General features: G+C 40.7%; 1 protein-coding gene across 1 annotated transcript in view; it reads right to left on the bottom strand.

The window, feature by feature from the left end:
- The window catches only part of SLC17A6 (solute carrier family 17 member 6), a 41,770-nt gene extending 27,597 nt beyond the window's left edge, over window positions 1-14,173 (bottom strand). The window contains exons 1-3 of the mRNA XM_005578382.4: window positions 13,306-14,173; window positions 10,185-10,437; window positions 8,587-8,705 (exon numbers count right to left, since the gene is read on the bottom strand). Of these exons, the coding sequence (XP_005578439.1) occupies window positions 8,587-8,705; window positions 10,185-10,437; window positions 13,306-13,391 (458 nt within the window). The 5' untranslated portion in view covers window positions 13,392-14,173. The remainder of the gene's footprint in view (window positions 1-8,586; window positions 8,706-10,184; window positions 10,438-13,305) is intronic.
- Between the last annotated feature and the right edge of the window lie 714 nt (window positions 14,174-14,887).

Here is a 14,887-nt window from a genome sequence, read left to right on the forward strand (position 1 = left end):
TATATTAACAGACAGAAGGAAATAGATTATATAACAAGAAACATTTAATGTTCATGTGAGTTTTGTTATCCCTAGGATTACTCTTAACTTTAACACTTAAAATTGGGTTTCACAGCACTACTGCCCTGAAAATGATGTTCATCATTAAAAGATTTTAAAGTTATTCTCTGATCAAAAGACTTGTCTAGCAATGAAAACCACACAAGTAAATCAATTCTCAAAATTGTTCCCCAGGAGAGTTCTTTCCTATTGACCTAGCCCAGCACTAAATAATAGAGTGATTTTTAAAGAAACTGTAAAATACAATACTTTTTGAAGAAAACACACAGTAAAGATACTTAATAGGAGAAATGTGTTTAGTAAAGAATGATATAATTTGAAATCAGACATCCTGGGGTCTATAACCCAGCTCTGCCTCATACCTCATAGTGGTATTTGGGAAAACGATTCTGTATTCAGTTTTCTCATGCGTAAAAGAAGTTTCAGTATGCCTGCTTTCATGGTCATAAACATAGAAATAATAGGCACTGGGGACTCCAAAAGAGAAGAGTGTGAAAGTACTGGGGGTGCTGGTGAGGGTTGAAAAATTCTCTCTCAGGTATAGTTATCTATTTAGGTAATGGGTACCCTAGAAGCCTAAACCTCACCATTGCACAATCTATCCACATGACAAGCCTATACATGTATCCCTTGAATCTAAAATAATAATAAAAGAAATAATGCCTGCCTTATAGAGTCATGTGAGGGATAAAGATAATGTACATTACAAATGTGATATATACATATATATACTTATTATTTGATTCAATTCTAATTTCACCTGCCTCCCAAAATGTAAAACAAAGGCAATTATGAAGATGACTTTATAATATAATTTATGTCTTCTCTCTTTCCACTCTAAAAAAAGCATTTTCTGGAAATAAATACATTTTGTAAAATTAAATACTTGTTTATTTTGATTTTTTAAATTGTAAAAGTAAGTTTCATATAATATCAGGCAGTATATTTATATCATTATTATATATTAAAACAAACTATCAATGAAACACTCTGGCAAATTACACATTTTTTTAAACAATAAACACAGTAAAACATAGCTTTCTCAGAAGAAATAAAGAAGTCACACATATATATAGCTGAAATTGAAGTTCCAAATAATAAGATGAATCTCAAGCAGTCTGGTATTTCATTTCACTTAAGGTCTTTCTCCTTATAATTGGCATCTAAGGTGCTAGATTGAAAACCCACTCCTGCTGTGACTATAAGTCAGAGATAGGCCATCAGTAATTGGGCTGGGGAAAAAAAAGGAAAGAAATGTTCAAACTACGTGTAAAATAATAATGTTATTATTTCTTAAGAAAATACATAGAAATTGGTGGGTGTTCTTAATTTTTCAAAGAACAATATTACAGTCTCTGTGACATAAAATAAGGGCCATTTGCTTATTAAGGATGTTTTCAAAATAATAAACCATTTGAAAATCACTTAAATTTGTTGGGGTTTTTTTTGTGATTTCCTCTGCAGCAAATAACATTCTCAAATAAATTTGCTGATTATTGTCAGGTTAAAGCCCGATTTCTATTTTTCTTCTACTTGTCACACACACATACACTTTCCTCTTCTTTTACAGTAAGAAATAATCACATATCATTATTTTATGCACATTGGTGTTCTTAAATGGTAGGAAGCTCTATACCACTATAGAGACTGCCAAAATCAAGAGGTGTAATAGTAATCACGACATAGAAATGTTTGGAAAGGCAAACGCAGCTGCTGAAAACCTGTATCACAGACTGCCTGATGATTAGCATTCAATATGGTCCATAATGAGTTAGCTTTGAAATTCCTAGTCATATTTTCTCTAAGCCACAGCCACAAACACCCTCAAGTACCAAGCCCACCCCAAAATGATTTTCCCAGGAGAGGTGAAAGGAGCACTGGTGACTTGTCACTTCTACAGATGATGTTCATTTTCCCTAAATCAATCAGTCCACTTCCATTTGGGCAGTGGATTGTCACTTAACAGGGAACTAGTGTTCCTCACCTCAGGTGTGGAACTAATTCTTTCCTGGAGGGTCTGCAGTAGACTGACTCGGGCTGTTTAATCTATTTAATCTAATCAAATCAGGGCTTGGATGCCTCCCTTTGTCACATCTGATGCCCCCACTCCCATATTAAAAAGGGAATACACAGGCATGAGCCAACCCTCTGAGTCCCTTGATACATCATTAAGTTGTAAAAATGACTTCATCACTCACGACAGAGAGATTAGACAGCCCCAGTGGTAGCATATGGCAGTGGGAGCATCACTCTACCAGCTGCCCACATGACTCTCTCCTTCCTCAAATCATGTCCCTCCCCTCCAGAAGCTGCCTCTGCACTGCAGTAGCAGAAGACTCTGCTGCAGCGGGAAAACCCAGAGCTAGTAAGGGGTAAGGGGATTGGAGAATGAAAAGAGAGAGAGAGAAACTCATATCGACAAAGCACATGCAAGCCCTTGGAGACCCCTCCCTCCTCAATCCATCTATTCATCTTATGGTAAAGGGTATTTTCTTTTGTCAGAAAAATGCAGGCTTCTCCTGACTTACCCCAGATACCTAACCTATGGGGCCCACAATAGGAAGGCGGCTAGATGTTTGATTGGCAGCTAGATGCACGAGATAGAAAAAGTCACCTCTGGCCTTAAAAGACTGGGTGTTTATAAACCATTTCCATCGGAACAGGATGGTGGTCCCTTTCAGCAGGATTTATGTTCATAGTCTGAATTATTTTCTCACACATAAGGAATTCACAAATATTTCTCACTGGAAGGATTGAGGAACTCCTCCTTGCAATGCAGGTTGCAATGGAGAGAGGGAAAAAATTATATAAATAGACCAACAGCGTGTGTGTGTGTGTGTGTGTGTGTGTGTGTGTGTGTGTGTGTGTGTTTGATGATGGTGCTTAGGAATTCATTTCCAATGCTTATTTCAACAATAAATAATGCACATCTTTATTGTTTCATCTCTCTGAAGAAAAAAGACAGAACATCACCAGTAAAATTGCTCCTTTCTGGGCTTAATACGTGAAGATATTATGTTTAAAATGTCTGTCTTCTTCTCTTTTTGAAAATTATTCTAGCAAGAGATTTTTCATAATTAGTCAGAATATTTACCTAAAGTATATTAAAATGTATTTTTGTAAATACAAATACACACCAGTAAATTTTAAAACCATGCTTTTGGGTTTGCTCACTTTTACATATAAATTACTTTCTATTTGATACAGCATATAAATTGAGTTGCATCAGTCAAAATCCCAAAGATAAATCGCTTCATTTCTGCAGACAAAAGTCTAATCTACACCCAGTCATGTTCAAATCTCTGCAATTTTAGTGGTAAGAGCCCAAACTGCCAATGTGTCTGAGTGGCAGAAAAAGTTATAAATACCATGTTTTCTGCTATAGAATATCAGATTATTTGTCTTCGTCATTATCAAGTGTGGAGTTTGCCTTTTTCAGAGAAAAGGGTAGAATCAGCTATGTTGTAGCCAAATAGCTTGGGAGCCAGTACACACACACACACACACAATACAGTATGATTCTCCTGCCAAAATAAAATCTAAGGATCCCTTGGGCCTGCTAAAGGCTTCTCTCTCTAATTCATGAAATTCTTCCCTGGATTTGGGGCATGATAGATTGTAATCACTCATTCAGAGAGCAGATGGCTCAGCCTACTGCTGAAAGTGAACTTTGCAATGAAGCATATAGTATCAGACAGAGATGTTAAATTTCATTGTAAAGGTACCTTGCCATCAAGTATTATCAGGCACGTGAGTTCTAGTCACAATCCCTTTGTGACTCAGATACATCACTACTCCCTCATTCTCTATTTCATTTCCTGCTCTGTAAAATGAGAGGGTTGGATTAGATGAGCTCTGTCCAGCGATAATATGGGTTCCTCCTTTTGTGGGGTTCACTATATGCTACAACCAAGTGTGATCCTAAGTGTCTTATTCAAATAAAGAAGTATTTTTTCTTTAGAAAAAGTCAAGTTAGAAATTCAAGAAATACTTGAAAAGACAAAAATAAAGGATTACGGTAGGGGAAAATAAACTCTAACTTTGTATAGAGAAGTCTAACCTCAAGCTAAAATGGATTTCTCTAAGTATATTTATGCTTGGCTAGAATTCAAAGATTGGATGCACTGAATTACTAGCACTCTATACACTTGACTAAAATATTTTTAAAAATAGCTCTTTAAAGGCCTTCAAATAAAATTTATGGAATTTTTGGTGAATAATAATTTCAATTTGAATAATGTACACGGGGAAATAATTTTAAAGGTAGAAATATGACTCATGAAAAAAGGCATTTTTATCACTTTGGAAATAAACCAATTGCATTACTAACACTTAAGGTAAATTTATACTAAAATAAGCTGAATAGTCACAGAAATTTATTTTCCTTCCATTTTTTCTAAATTTAAGATTTCATTAATAATAAATAATAACAGCCAGCAATTACCTAGTTCCAGGCACTTCAAAAAAAACTACATATATTTAGCTGTTATGACCCACACGTGGTAGGTACTTTGATTAGCCCTCTTTTACAGAAATACAAACTGAGGTGTAAAGGGGTTAAATAACATTTTATATCATTCAGTCACTAAGTAACGCATTCAAGAGCCTGAACCTACAGTTTGGCTTAAAGCGTAAATCTTTCTGCTTTTTTTTTAAAGCCCCAAACACCTTGTTGTGATATTTTATTTACTTAATGAATATTTATCATGAGTCAGGTACTCTCTGAGATGCTAGCAATACAAGAGTGAAAAAGAAAACATGGACAAAACTCCCATTAGACAAATAGATAAATAAGTAAAATATTGATATGACAGGTGGTGATAAGTGCTATGAAAAAAATTAAAGCAGGGTTGAGAAATCAAGAGGACAGGAGCAGGGTATTAAAAATATCAAATAGAGTTTGAATAACATCACCACTTAAATAAAGGCAAAAACACTTTTTGTAATACAGTGCTATACATTAAAAATATAATGTTCATCAAACTCCCTTTGCTGTATCTGACCTGTGGTTATGCCTTTTGCAAAAAAATACATATATATATTTATATATGTATTATATTTATATATTTCATATATATTTTATGTATTTCATATATTATATATCTATGCTATTTGTGCCATTAAACACTTGTCCAGGTTCTTCACAGCAATTTAAATGCAGGGTAAAACCAGTCTTCAGGAATTTCATACTTGTAAACATCTGGATTACTGTAAGTCCATGTCCTGTATTATTTAAAGACAAAAATAATTTGCCCCCCACATCTTTTTATTACTATATTAATATGTTCCCATCTTAAAACATTAAAGATTTTGTAAGGAATCTTCCTTTGACCTCCCACCCTAAGGCCTTTCCTGGGGTGACTAAATTCTCCCGCCCATAATGTGCAATAGCTTTTTAAGGGAAGACAAAGGAAAAAGTGATGCAAGAGCTGTCCCTCCTCTTGCTCTCCTCTTGGGAGTAAATTGGGTTTACTCCCCTCCTGACTCTTCCAACTCCTCCTCTCAATGATCAGGAAAGTAAATGTACTTCGAATCTGAGTAGTATAAGAACCAGGAGTCTGCATTGTGACCAAGAGTGGGGCTGTCTTTGCTTAATCAACAAATTGAAGAAGCCAAATAATTGCTCTTTGTTTTTCATTGAGACATTTGCCAAGAGGTGTAACCAGGAGCCCTTCTCTCTTGAGTGGCTGTCTCCACACACCTCAGTTTATCTTTCTCGGTTCCACCCACAACAGTGATGGCAAACACTTTCCAAAGTGAGCCTTTTTTACACCTAAAGGGAAAGGAATCTGTCCCCAATATCACACACAAGGGAAATCTCATTCTACTATTAAGTGATCAATATGGAGAAGCTTATTTGAACGGGTACATGATGCTTATAAGTGGAAGATTGGTTTTGCTGCTTTGTCTTTACTGTTTTTGAAAAAGAGATCATAATAGGAAACATACATCTTTCAAACAACTTGTAAAAATTTCTGATTTTGTATTTATTAAAAGCCTTCCAAGGAAAAATTCTATGTAGCATCTGTAGTACTAGTTGGACATTCACCATGTTAATAATAGGGGTATCAGGATGATTAAATTTTTATCATTTTTATGATTTTTTCTTACTAATATGCAATACTGTTTTAAACTGAAAAGAAAATGTTACACATGTTTAAAAATCATTATCACACAAGGCTTCAACTGCATTTTGCAATGTTTCATTATATTTTCAAAATGAAGCAAAATGTCAGAATCTTCAGGCAAGATAAGATAGTTGATCTCTGTGATTTTCTATAGGTTCATGATATTTTACAATACATTTTTAGTTTAATTTTCTCAGTATTGTAGAACATAACATATCATATATGAAAATATTAAGGCCTCTCCCTTGAATACCCATTTAAAGGTAAGATTAATTTGGGTCCAAATAGGAATTCTAGAAATTAAAATTTTTTTCTATACAAAAATTAGCTGAGTGTGGTGGTGCATGCCTGTAGTCCCGCTATTGGGGAGGCTGAGGTGGGAGAATCTCTTGGACCCAGGAGGTGGAGTTTGCAGTGAGCCCAAATCCTACCACTGCACTTCAGTCTAGCTACAGAGTGAGAATCTGTCTCAAAAAAAAAAAAAAAAAAAAATTCCTTTGAGGAAAATCTACCAGATAAATTAGAACCTGAGTCAGCATCACTGTTTTCATTGATAAACATGACACAGATAGTAATGAGTTTGCTTTAAAAAAAAAAAAATCAGAAAAACCCATTTACTGACCTCCTAGTGTTACAAAGAGGAAAAGTTGGAGCATCCCTGGTGTTTTTTCCTGGCAGGAAAATGTTAGCATTTTAATATTTGGCAAGGTGAATGTTCTGACTCTGAAAAAAACCCTTAAAGTCACCACCATTATACTTTCATTTGACATCATATTGAGTTCTTGTATCATTTTTGTTTTTTGGTGAATTGTTGCTTTTTTTTTTCTCCTGCAGTGAAAACATTCCATGCATGTATGTTTAGGGTATCTTTCTGAAAACTTTGTTTTATTTTAGGAAATACTTTCTAGGGAATAAAAGGAGTGAAGACTATATATATTGGGGATCTAAAATCCAAAAATGTAACATGTTCATAATCAATAATATTTAACAGAGTATTTCTTTAATTTTTTTGCCTAATATCAATGTTTTCTTTGATTTATCACATCCATAAAAAGGGGTTCTCTACGTAGTTAATGAGTTTCATCAAGTGTCCATCAGCAGATGAATGGATAAAGAAAATGTGGTATATATATACACTACATTGATTTTTTTGAAGGGACTATTTGTCTACTACTTGGTCTTCGTGTCAGCCATCCGAGTGTCAAGTAAAGACAGCCCCCGAAAGGCATTATTCCTAATGTATGGCACTCTCCTCTTGACATTTTAAAGCACTGCCCCAACATCCTCGCTCTAGGGATCCTTAAGACTAAAATAAATTTCCAAGAATTCCTCTCCAGGCCCTGAGGACTCTGAGAAGCCTTGGGAAGAAAAGACACCGCTAGTGAAAGGGATTGTAATTGATAAAAGCCGCAGTATGGGGCCTGAGAGATGAGGTGTTCCCAGGTTACAAAGGGCCAGGTTGCATATGACCACTATTAGAGAGGTGCCAACTTCTAGTCCTCTGCTGTTAAAATGTGACTGAAAGTCTTTCTTTGTGGTATCTAAGCAGAAAGAACAGAAAGTGCTGGTGCATATGTTCTATGTGGGTTCAATTCAGACGTGAAGAACATTTAGTTTTGTTTATCAATATACACAGAGTGAAGCAAAGGAACCTACCCTTCACCTTCTGGTGGCCAGGCTATGCCCGTCAACACCCCCACTCCATCAGTCCTTAGGACTTATGCTTTAGGGGCGTCTCTGCAGGTGCCGCTGGTGGCGCTTCTGGGAACAGGCGCTAGGACCTTGGTTGTGGACACCGCAGCAAGGCAGGAGGCCACTGAAAGCAGCTGAGGGCTCCCCCAACCCCCGCCCCTAAGCAACTCATTAACAGGTGGAATCGCATCGCTGGTTCCTGCCCCTCCTAGAAACAAATCCTTCAAACCCAGAGCACGAACTGGGCGGGGTACGGGGCCAGCCGTTCGAGGCGCCTTGCCAGGAGGTCAGACCCTCGGGGAGCCTGGGCGACTGTGGGGAGTGCAGGAGACAGCGCAGCATCTGCCGTTCCCCACTCCTTTGTGCACTCAGGCACACGGTCCCTGCTCTGCCTGCTCTCGGTCTGCCCTGAGCTCGGGTCAGGCTATAAAGCACGTCGATCATTTCGCCAAAAGCAAGTTCAGCCACAGCAGAGGGAAGGAGGCCGCGTGCGCCGGTCCCAGAGAGCCTGCATTCGTTTAGACGACTAATTCTGGAAGGAGTCACCAGCAGCTCCAGCCCTGACAGGGTGTTGTCAAGGGACTAGAAGACTTCGCTTGGGGGTCCTCAAACCCCTCTGGGCTGTTGTCTCTGCTCCCAGCTTCTGCTGCCCCTTCGGAAGGAACAAACACCACGCCCTGAGCCCCAGCCCCGCCTGGTGCGTTACCTGTTGGCTGCCAGTCGAGACGCGATGTAGCCTCCCGGAATCTGGGTGATGATGTAGCCCCAAAAGAAGGAACCGTGGATCATCCCCACGGTTTCCGGGTCCCAGTTGAATTTGGCTTTCTATGGAGGGGTAGGAGAAATAAGTGTGAAGGGAAAGAGTAGCGTCAGTGCCAAAGGCTCACTTTCAGAGGTTCACAAGCCAAAAAGCCCCCAACGCTTGGGCGCTTCATGCATTCCGGGGATAAGAGTGGCTTCATTTTCGTTTCCTAACAAAATTGCCTCTTGCAACGAAAAAACCTTGCTCATTAACAAAATGTATTATGATTAATAGTGAGGCCGCGCGCACTGGCTTTGCTCCCCGATTGCTGTCAGGCAGATCGAATCATCTGAATGGAGGAATCTAGAGGGCCCGTCTTGGAAACTCGGACTCCCCATGAAGAGATTTGTTAGCCAGATGTGGAGACGCCTGGCAGGGGTCCACTTAACGAATCCGGCCAATGCGGACGCAGTAGTGTAGTGACTTCTAACCCTGGAGACTTAAATAGGGAAATTCTGGGGAAGGAAAGTGGGGAGGGAAGGAAGGTGGGGAGCGAAGGATGAAAGATGCAGGGCTCCTGGTGGCTAAGAGAAAGGGTGTCCCCACAAATGGGGATGGATATGGGCCTGAAGAATTTGGAGTAGTCGGTGAATTGGAAGGAGTAAAGGGAGAGGGAGTCATTGCTCAGGGGTTTTAATAAATGCGGGGCAGGGGTATTTCTGAAGGTGTAGGTCTAATTCCGTTCTAATCAGCCTGGGTGACTTCCCGAGGGGAACCTCAAAGTAAACTGGGTCTCAATATTTAAGTCCGAAAGGTGGGAGCGCGCTTTTCCCTCCTGAGAACTGGGGACCCTTTTTCTCTTTTGATATTTTGACACCCAGCGGATTTTGCAAGGTCTCCCGGATTCCAAGAGCCTTCCCCAGTTTCTGCTCTCAACTCCTGCTTAGTCTGGTTTACGGCAGTTGGGGTTTCTAAGAAGGAAGTCCGGACCCAGGGGTTCTGTGACCTTGACGTGACCCTCCCCTCTGGGCTCGACTCCCTGCCACCCTGGGACCCTCTTACGTTGTGGCTCCTCCTGGGAGAGGTAAACCTTCCCAAAGACCCCTCAGCCGAACCTGCTGATATGAACACAGCTGATTTTGTTTTCCAGTTTGTTTCATTTTGAATATTAAGAATGTTTTGGCGGGGACTGAATGAAGTCCTGGGAAAACTATAATTAATATGCTGCACTATTCACCCAAGTAAAACAAACACACTTCTATTTAGACTTAGTGGACATTGCTAGTCACCAACGTCTTGTATTAAGTCACAGTTCACAAAACCTGGTGAGCTAGACGCTCTTTTCTACTTTGCAGATGAGGAAGGGAAGGCCCAGACAGCAGAGCGAAAAGGGAACTGATAACACTACTGGGGTCCATTCTAGAACGACAGAGTTAGCGAGGAGCTTAGGGAGCACCCAAACCTTCCTTTCAGTGGGGAAAAACGGAGCTCACACAGGAGATACGGTTTTGCGAGGCCGCATGGCCGAAGGGCGGGAGCCAGGGCGGCCAGACGTTGCCCACCTCCTTGATGACCTTGCCCCCGCGGTGGATGGTGCTGTTGTTGACCATGTCCACAATGGCCACGCCCAGGTTGCAGCGGATGCCGAAGGAGATGCAGAAGCCCAGGCCGCTCATGATGGCGATAATGTAGCGGCGCGGCAGGCCGAAGCATGTGCAGTCGCACAGCGGCGCCTTCCTCTCGGGCACCTCTAGGGGCTTCCCATCCTCCGTCAGCTCGATCGTCTCCCTGGTGTCTTGCTTCTTCTCCAGCACCCTGCGCGGCAGAGCAGGGGCGAGTCAAGGACGTGGCGGCTTAGGCACCCCCGATGCTGACCCATTCCCATTTTTCAGGACCCGTAGGGGTTGGGAGGAGGGCCGTCGACCTCACCCCACCCTCGGGGATTAGGGTGGTGGGGTGACACCAAGCTGCAAGACCTCCCACACTCTCTCACATTCTGCAGGTGCCCTTGGCCACGGCGGCGACATCGCTTCAACTTTAGCACCTTTAGGCCTAAGGTAGCGAGTCCCTGTCTCGGGATCCACCCCTGGGCGCTCTGATTCAGATACACAGGCCGCTTGGGCCTAACTTTCTTGCAGAGTCTGCAAGGTCTGCATTTTGTGAGGGCAGAGGTTACCAGAGCGTCCTCTGCACCTGAATAGGGACCTCCCACTCCTACCCGCGCCCAGCAGAGCTTAACCCTGACAACCGCGGTGTCCTCCTGCAACCCAGTACCAGAGGGCTACTCCGCTGCAGGCGGGCCCAACTTGAGAGCCTTTTCCACCCGCGCTGCCTTTTCCGTTTCTAGCAAGCTGAGGTTTTCCGGCTTGGCGATGCTGGTATTCTGTCCCCCAGCCCACCCCTGGAGCTGAGCCTGGGGCACCCCCGGGACTAAGGCCTCTCTAGGCCAGTGCTTGTGCATGAGAAGAAGGCCTGAGAGCTCTCGCCGAGAGTGTCATGCACTCTTCTTCCCCTTCATCCCGCTCCAGGGTTCTAGTTCAATGCTTACGCCCCTGTTACACTTCTTACTATTTTTTTTTTCCTTATTACTGGAGTTGGAGACAAAGGACTCTACAGCATATGGCCGACACCTAAGCTTCCTACTGCCAGAACATGAATAATTAATTATTCACAATCTTGCGTCATTACTCTCTCTCTTACAAACACCGAAAAATGTCAAGGATCCCTTTCCCAAGACGCAAAATGCGACTCCCAGATACACAAACGTGCTCCCATATCAACTTTTGTAAGATATTCCACATCAAAGGGGAAGATCTCACTTCAATATTTGTTTTTGCATAGTGTTTCATGAGATTTCAACCATCAATTCATTTTTGGCTTTGGTCCTTGGGAGAAGGGGTAAATGAAAAGGGGAACGCGGAGAAAAGGAATGGTTTTACTAAAAGGTGGCAGTGTTCTAGTCTACAACATATTTATGAAATTTCTATTAACAACAAACAAACGAAAGGAATGCATAAGATAACATCTCCGTACGTAGCCCCTTGCGATTTATACTTTCGATATTTAAACAAAGAGCCTCTCCGTTTACAATTTGCAGAAATTTTTTCCAGTCTACCATGTAATTGTTTTTCACCTGTGCCGTTTTAAATGCTATGTGCACACCCAGTTGTTTTCACACACACGGGTGAAGCAAGCGAAATTTTTACAATTAATTTCAAATATGCATAGCTTGGAATATTGCTGTCAAGCAGTTTGAGGCCACCAGAAAAAAATGTCAGGCTTCCAAATTCTATAAAAAGCACCTGGAGAATAGGTCATAAAGGTATTTGTGGCTAGGTTAATGTTTATTCTTAAAGTCTGATCATAAAGTTAGAAAATATTGCAATTTATTTTTACTGGGAGAAAAAAATTCAGCCAGTGTGTGTGTGTGTGTGTGTGTGTGTGTGTGTGTGTGTGTGTGTTTTCTTTTCCTGTATTGGCTTCGTGTGCTCAAATCTACAAAGTTGAACTCTGCGCCGGATGGCAGTTGTACTGGGAAAGAACATCCCTTTCCATGGTAGCTGTGGGACTGCAGGGCCCTTGCGGTATCTACTGCCGCATAGGTGCATAATCGTGCCTACATGAAGCCCGCCAAACCTGAAGAGATTTGGAAAATTTGGGAGTGGTTTGATCATTTTCTTTACATTTCTCATGCATTTACAGAGACTTCAATTTCCAAAATATTAAAATTAGCGCTCCTTTGTAATTCTTTTTCCTTTTATGTCTGCTCTGTCTTCTTGATTTTGCTCTAATTATTAAGAAAAGCTGTATCCATATCACATACTTGAAATGATTTAAAGTTTTGCAAATTACAGCATAATTAGTGTAGTGACTATCGGAGGATTCAATAATTAAATCATTTCTAGGACTTTCAAAGTAATGTTGCTTGTTATATTTATGGCTGTTCTTCCAGGCATTGACATTTCCTATGCAAGAAATAGACTCTAGGAGATGAAAATAATTAAAAATGCATATACATTGTTTCAGTCTTAGAGAAAGGAATTGCTTCAACTATCAATTATTGATATATTTTGATTCTTCTTCATTCAATGCAGAAGACATATTCCACTAGGGGATTCTCTACTATGCTTTCGAAGCTGAGACCTCTCTCTTTCTCTCTCCCCAACATATATATACACACACACATATATATAGCATATATACATATATAACATATATATTAATAATGTATAAACTATTACTCTTTGGAATTTCTTGGTTAATTTTTTTAGAGGGTTGTGTTTTATATTCATTTGTCTGCATGAAAGGAATTTAATTTGGGGCATTCTATGAGCACCAAAAGAAACGCTGTTTGAGCAGGTGCTGGTTATTTCTTAACTGTAAAGGAGATAAATCCTGTGTAATAAAGGATAAAACTCTGCAGTCACCAAAGCAAAAATCAAACACACACACACACACACACACACACACACACACACACACACACACACCAGACAGGTTCATTTAATGCAACATTCCTGCATTAATAAGCAGGTTTCCAGAGCACCCCTGCTCCAAGCAATGGGCAACAAAAAGACTTTCCGATCATATTACAATCTTTCTGAGCCACCAGGGTTTACGGAAACGGCCCTGCAGATTTTTTCATGCTGAGCCCCAGGTAAGCAACGGTTTCCTTTGTCTTACCTGTAGATCTGGCCGAGGGATTTTCCAGCAAAATTCTTTAGCCCCTCTTTTCCTGGGGCCAAAATCCTTTGTTTTACTGATTCCATCCTTGCAAAGACTGTTGTCGGTTCTTGCCAGATTTAAATAGTGATTGCTAAAAACGGCGAGGATTGCGCATATTGTCTTAATCTCTTAAAGTAGTTGTTGGTTTTTCCTTCTCAGCAGAATGGTAGTGGCTTGCCTCCAGCAAGAGTGAGAGTGAGAGAAGGGAGGGAGAGTGAGAATGAGAATACAACAGAATAGCTGCATGCAACCCACGGGTTTCCTAATAGGAGAGTTAGTAGACACAATCAGAAAGTCTCATTGGAAGGGGAGGATCCGGTGGCAAAGGGCGCAAGCAGTACCATGGTATTTGGGTAGATGCGGTTGAGTCCTTGTCCTGGAAGTCGGTCAGCTGAAAAACAATGTAAATTCCCCGTTTTGAAGATTTACTGCTCTCAAATCTGCTGGTTTTTAAACGGAGGGGCCGGAATGTCACAGAACCCTTGGGTAACAACAAAGTCAAAAGAATAGTACTTTTTAAAATGGTGTCTTTGCCGTAAGGAACAGAGCATATTCAAAACTCATGGGAGCATCTCAGGTCTCAGGTGAGCAATGCTGCTATTAGTTTTTCCTCTCTGCCCATGATCTCCTCCCATCACGCCAGCGTAACTCTGCTCTGCGGTAGAGTCAAATTAAGATGGAGAAGGCTTGCTGCTCTTTGAGGACGTGAGTAAATAAAAGATACACCGTTCTGATTTGGGCAGCGTCAGGGAATATCTTTTTTCAGCGGCTGACAGCGCCCGTCTGGGCGGGTCTCAGTACAATGGTTCAGCACCACGGACAGAGTAAGTTTCAGGAAAAGGGGATGCTTCTTTTGGCTAGCTAGGTTGCCAACTTTCTAGGGGAGCTGGGCGGATCGCCCTGACCAAGGACCATACTGGGGCTCTTCAGGAACGGATGCTATGGAAACCATGTGGGAAGATGTCATCATCTCCAGAGTTTGCAGGGAGAATGGTGCATTTAGCTCTGCTAGGGAAGACAACTTTATTAAAAATTGACAAGTTACTTCTAGTTTGCTACGTTTTGTCCAGCATGCTGATGCCAGTATTGCAGGCAAGAAAGATTTCAATATATTTAACTTATGCTTGTGGTGTTCCAAGACCCCTAGGGTCCCTTGAATATAAAATATGTGCACACAAAATACACAATTATATTGTTCATGTGTTTGCTTTAACCTCTGACAGGAAAAAGATGAAAGAAAGAAAGGGAGAGAAGGAAGACTAGAGCAAGGGAGAAATAAATAAAAAGAGGTGGGAGGAGAAAAAAAAGAATAGCTATAAACTCGGTGAAGTTGATTAAATAAAAGAGAGTTAATTTAATATAAATTCCTTGGAATTTTAAGTATCTTTATTTAACTAATTTACAATGCACTACTGAAAACCAATATACTGATGAAATATGTGGCTATACCTTGTGCTTGCCAACAAATTGTAATTGATAATTTAAATATTTATTAACAAAAAGATTTATTCTAATTTACATATATTACATTCAAATCATA

Source organism: Macaca fascicularis, chromosome 14, assembly GCF_037993035.2.
Source record: "Macaca fascicularis isolate 582-1 chromosome 14, T2T-MFA8v1.1".
In the NCBI taxonomy this organism is placed as follows: Eukaryota; Metazoa; Chordata; class Mammalia; order Primates; family Cercopithecidae; genus Macaca; species Macaca fascicularis.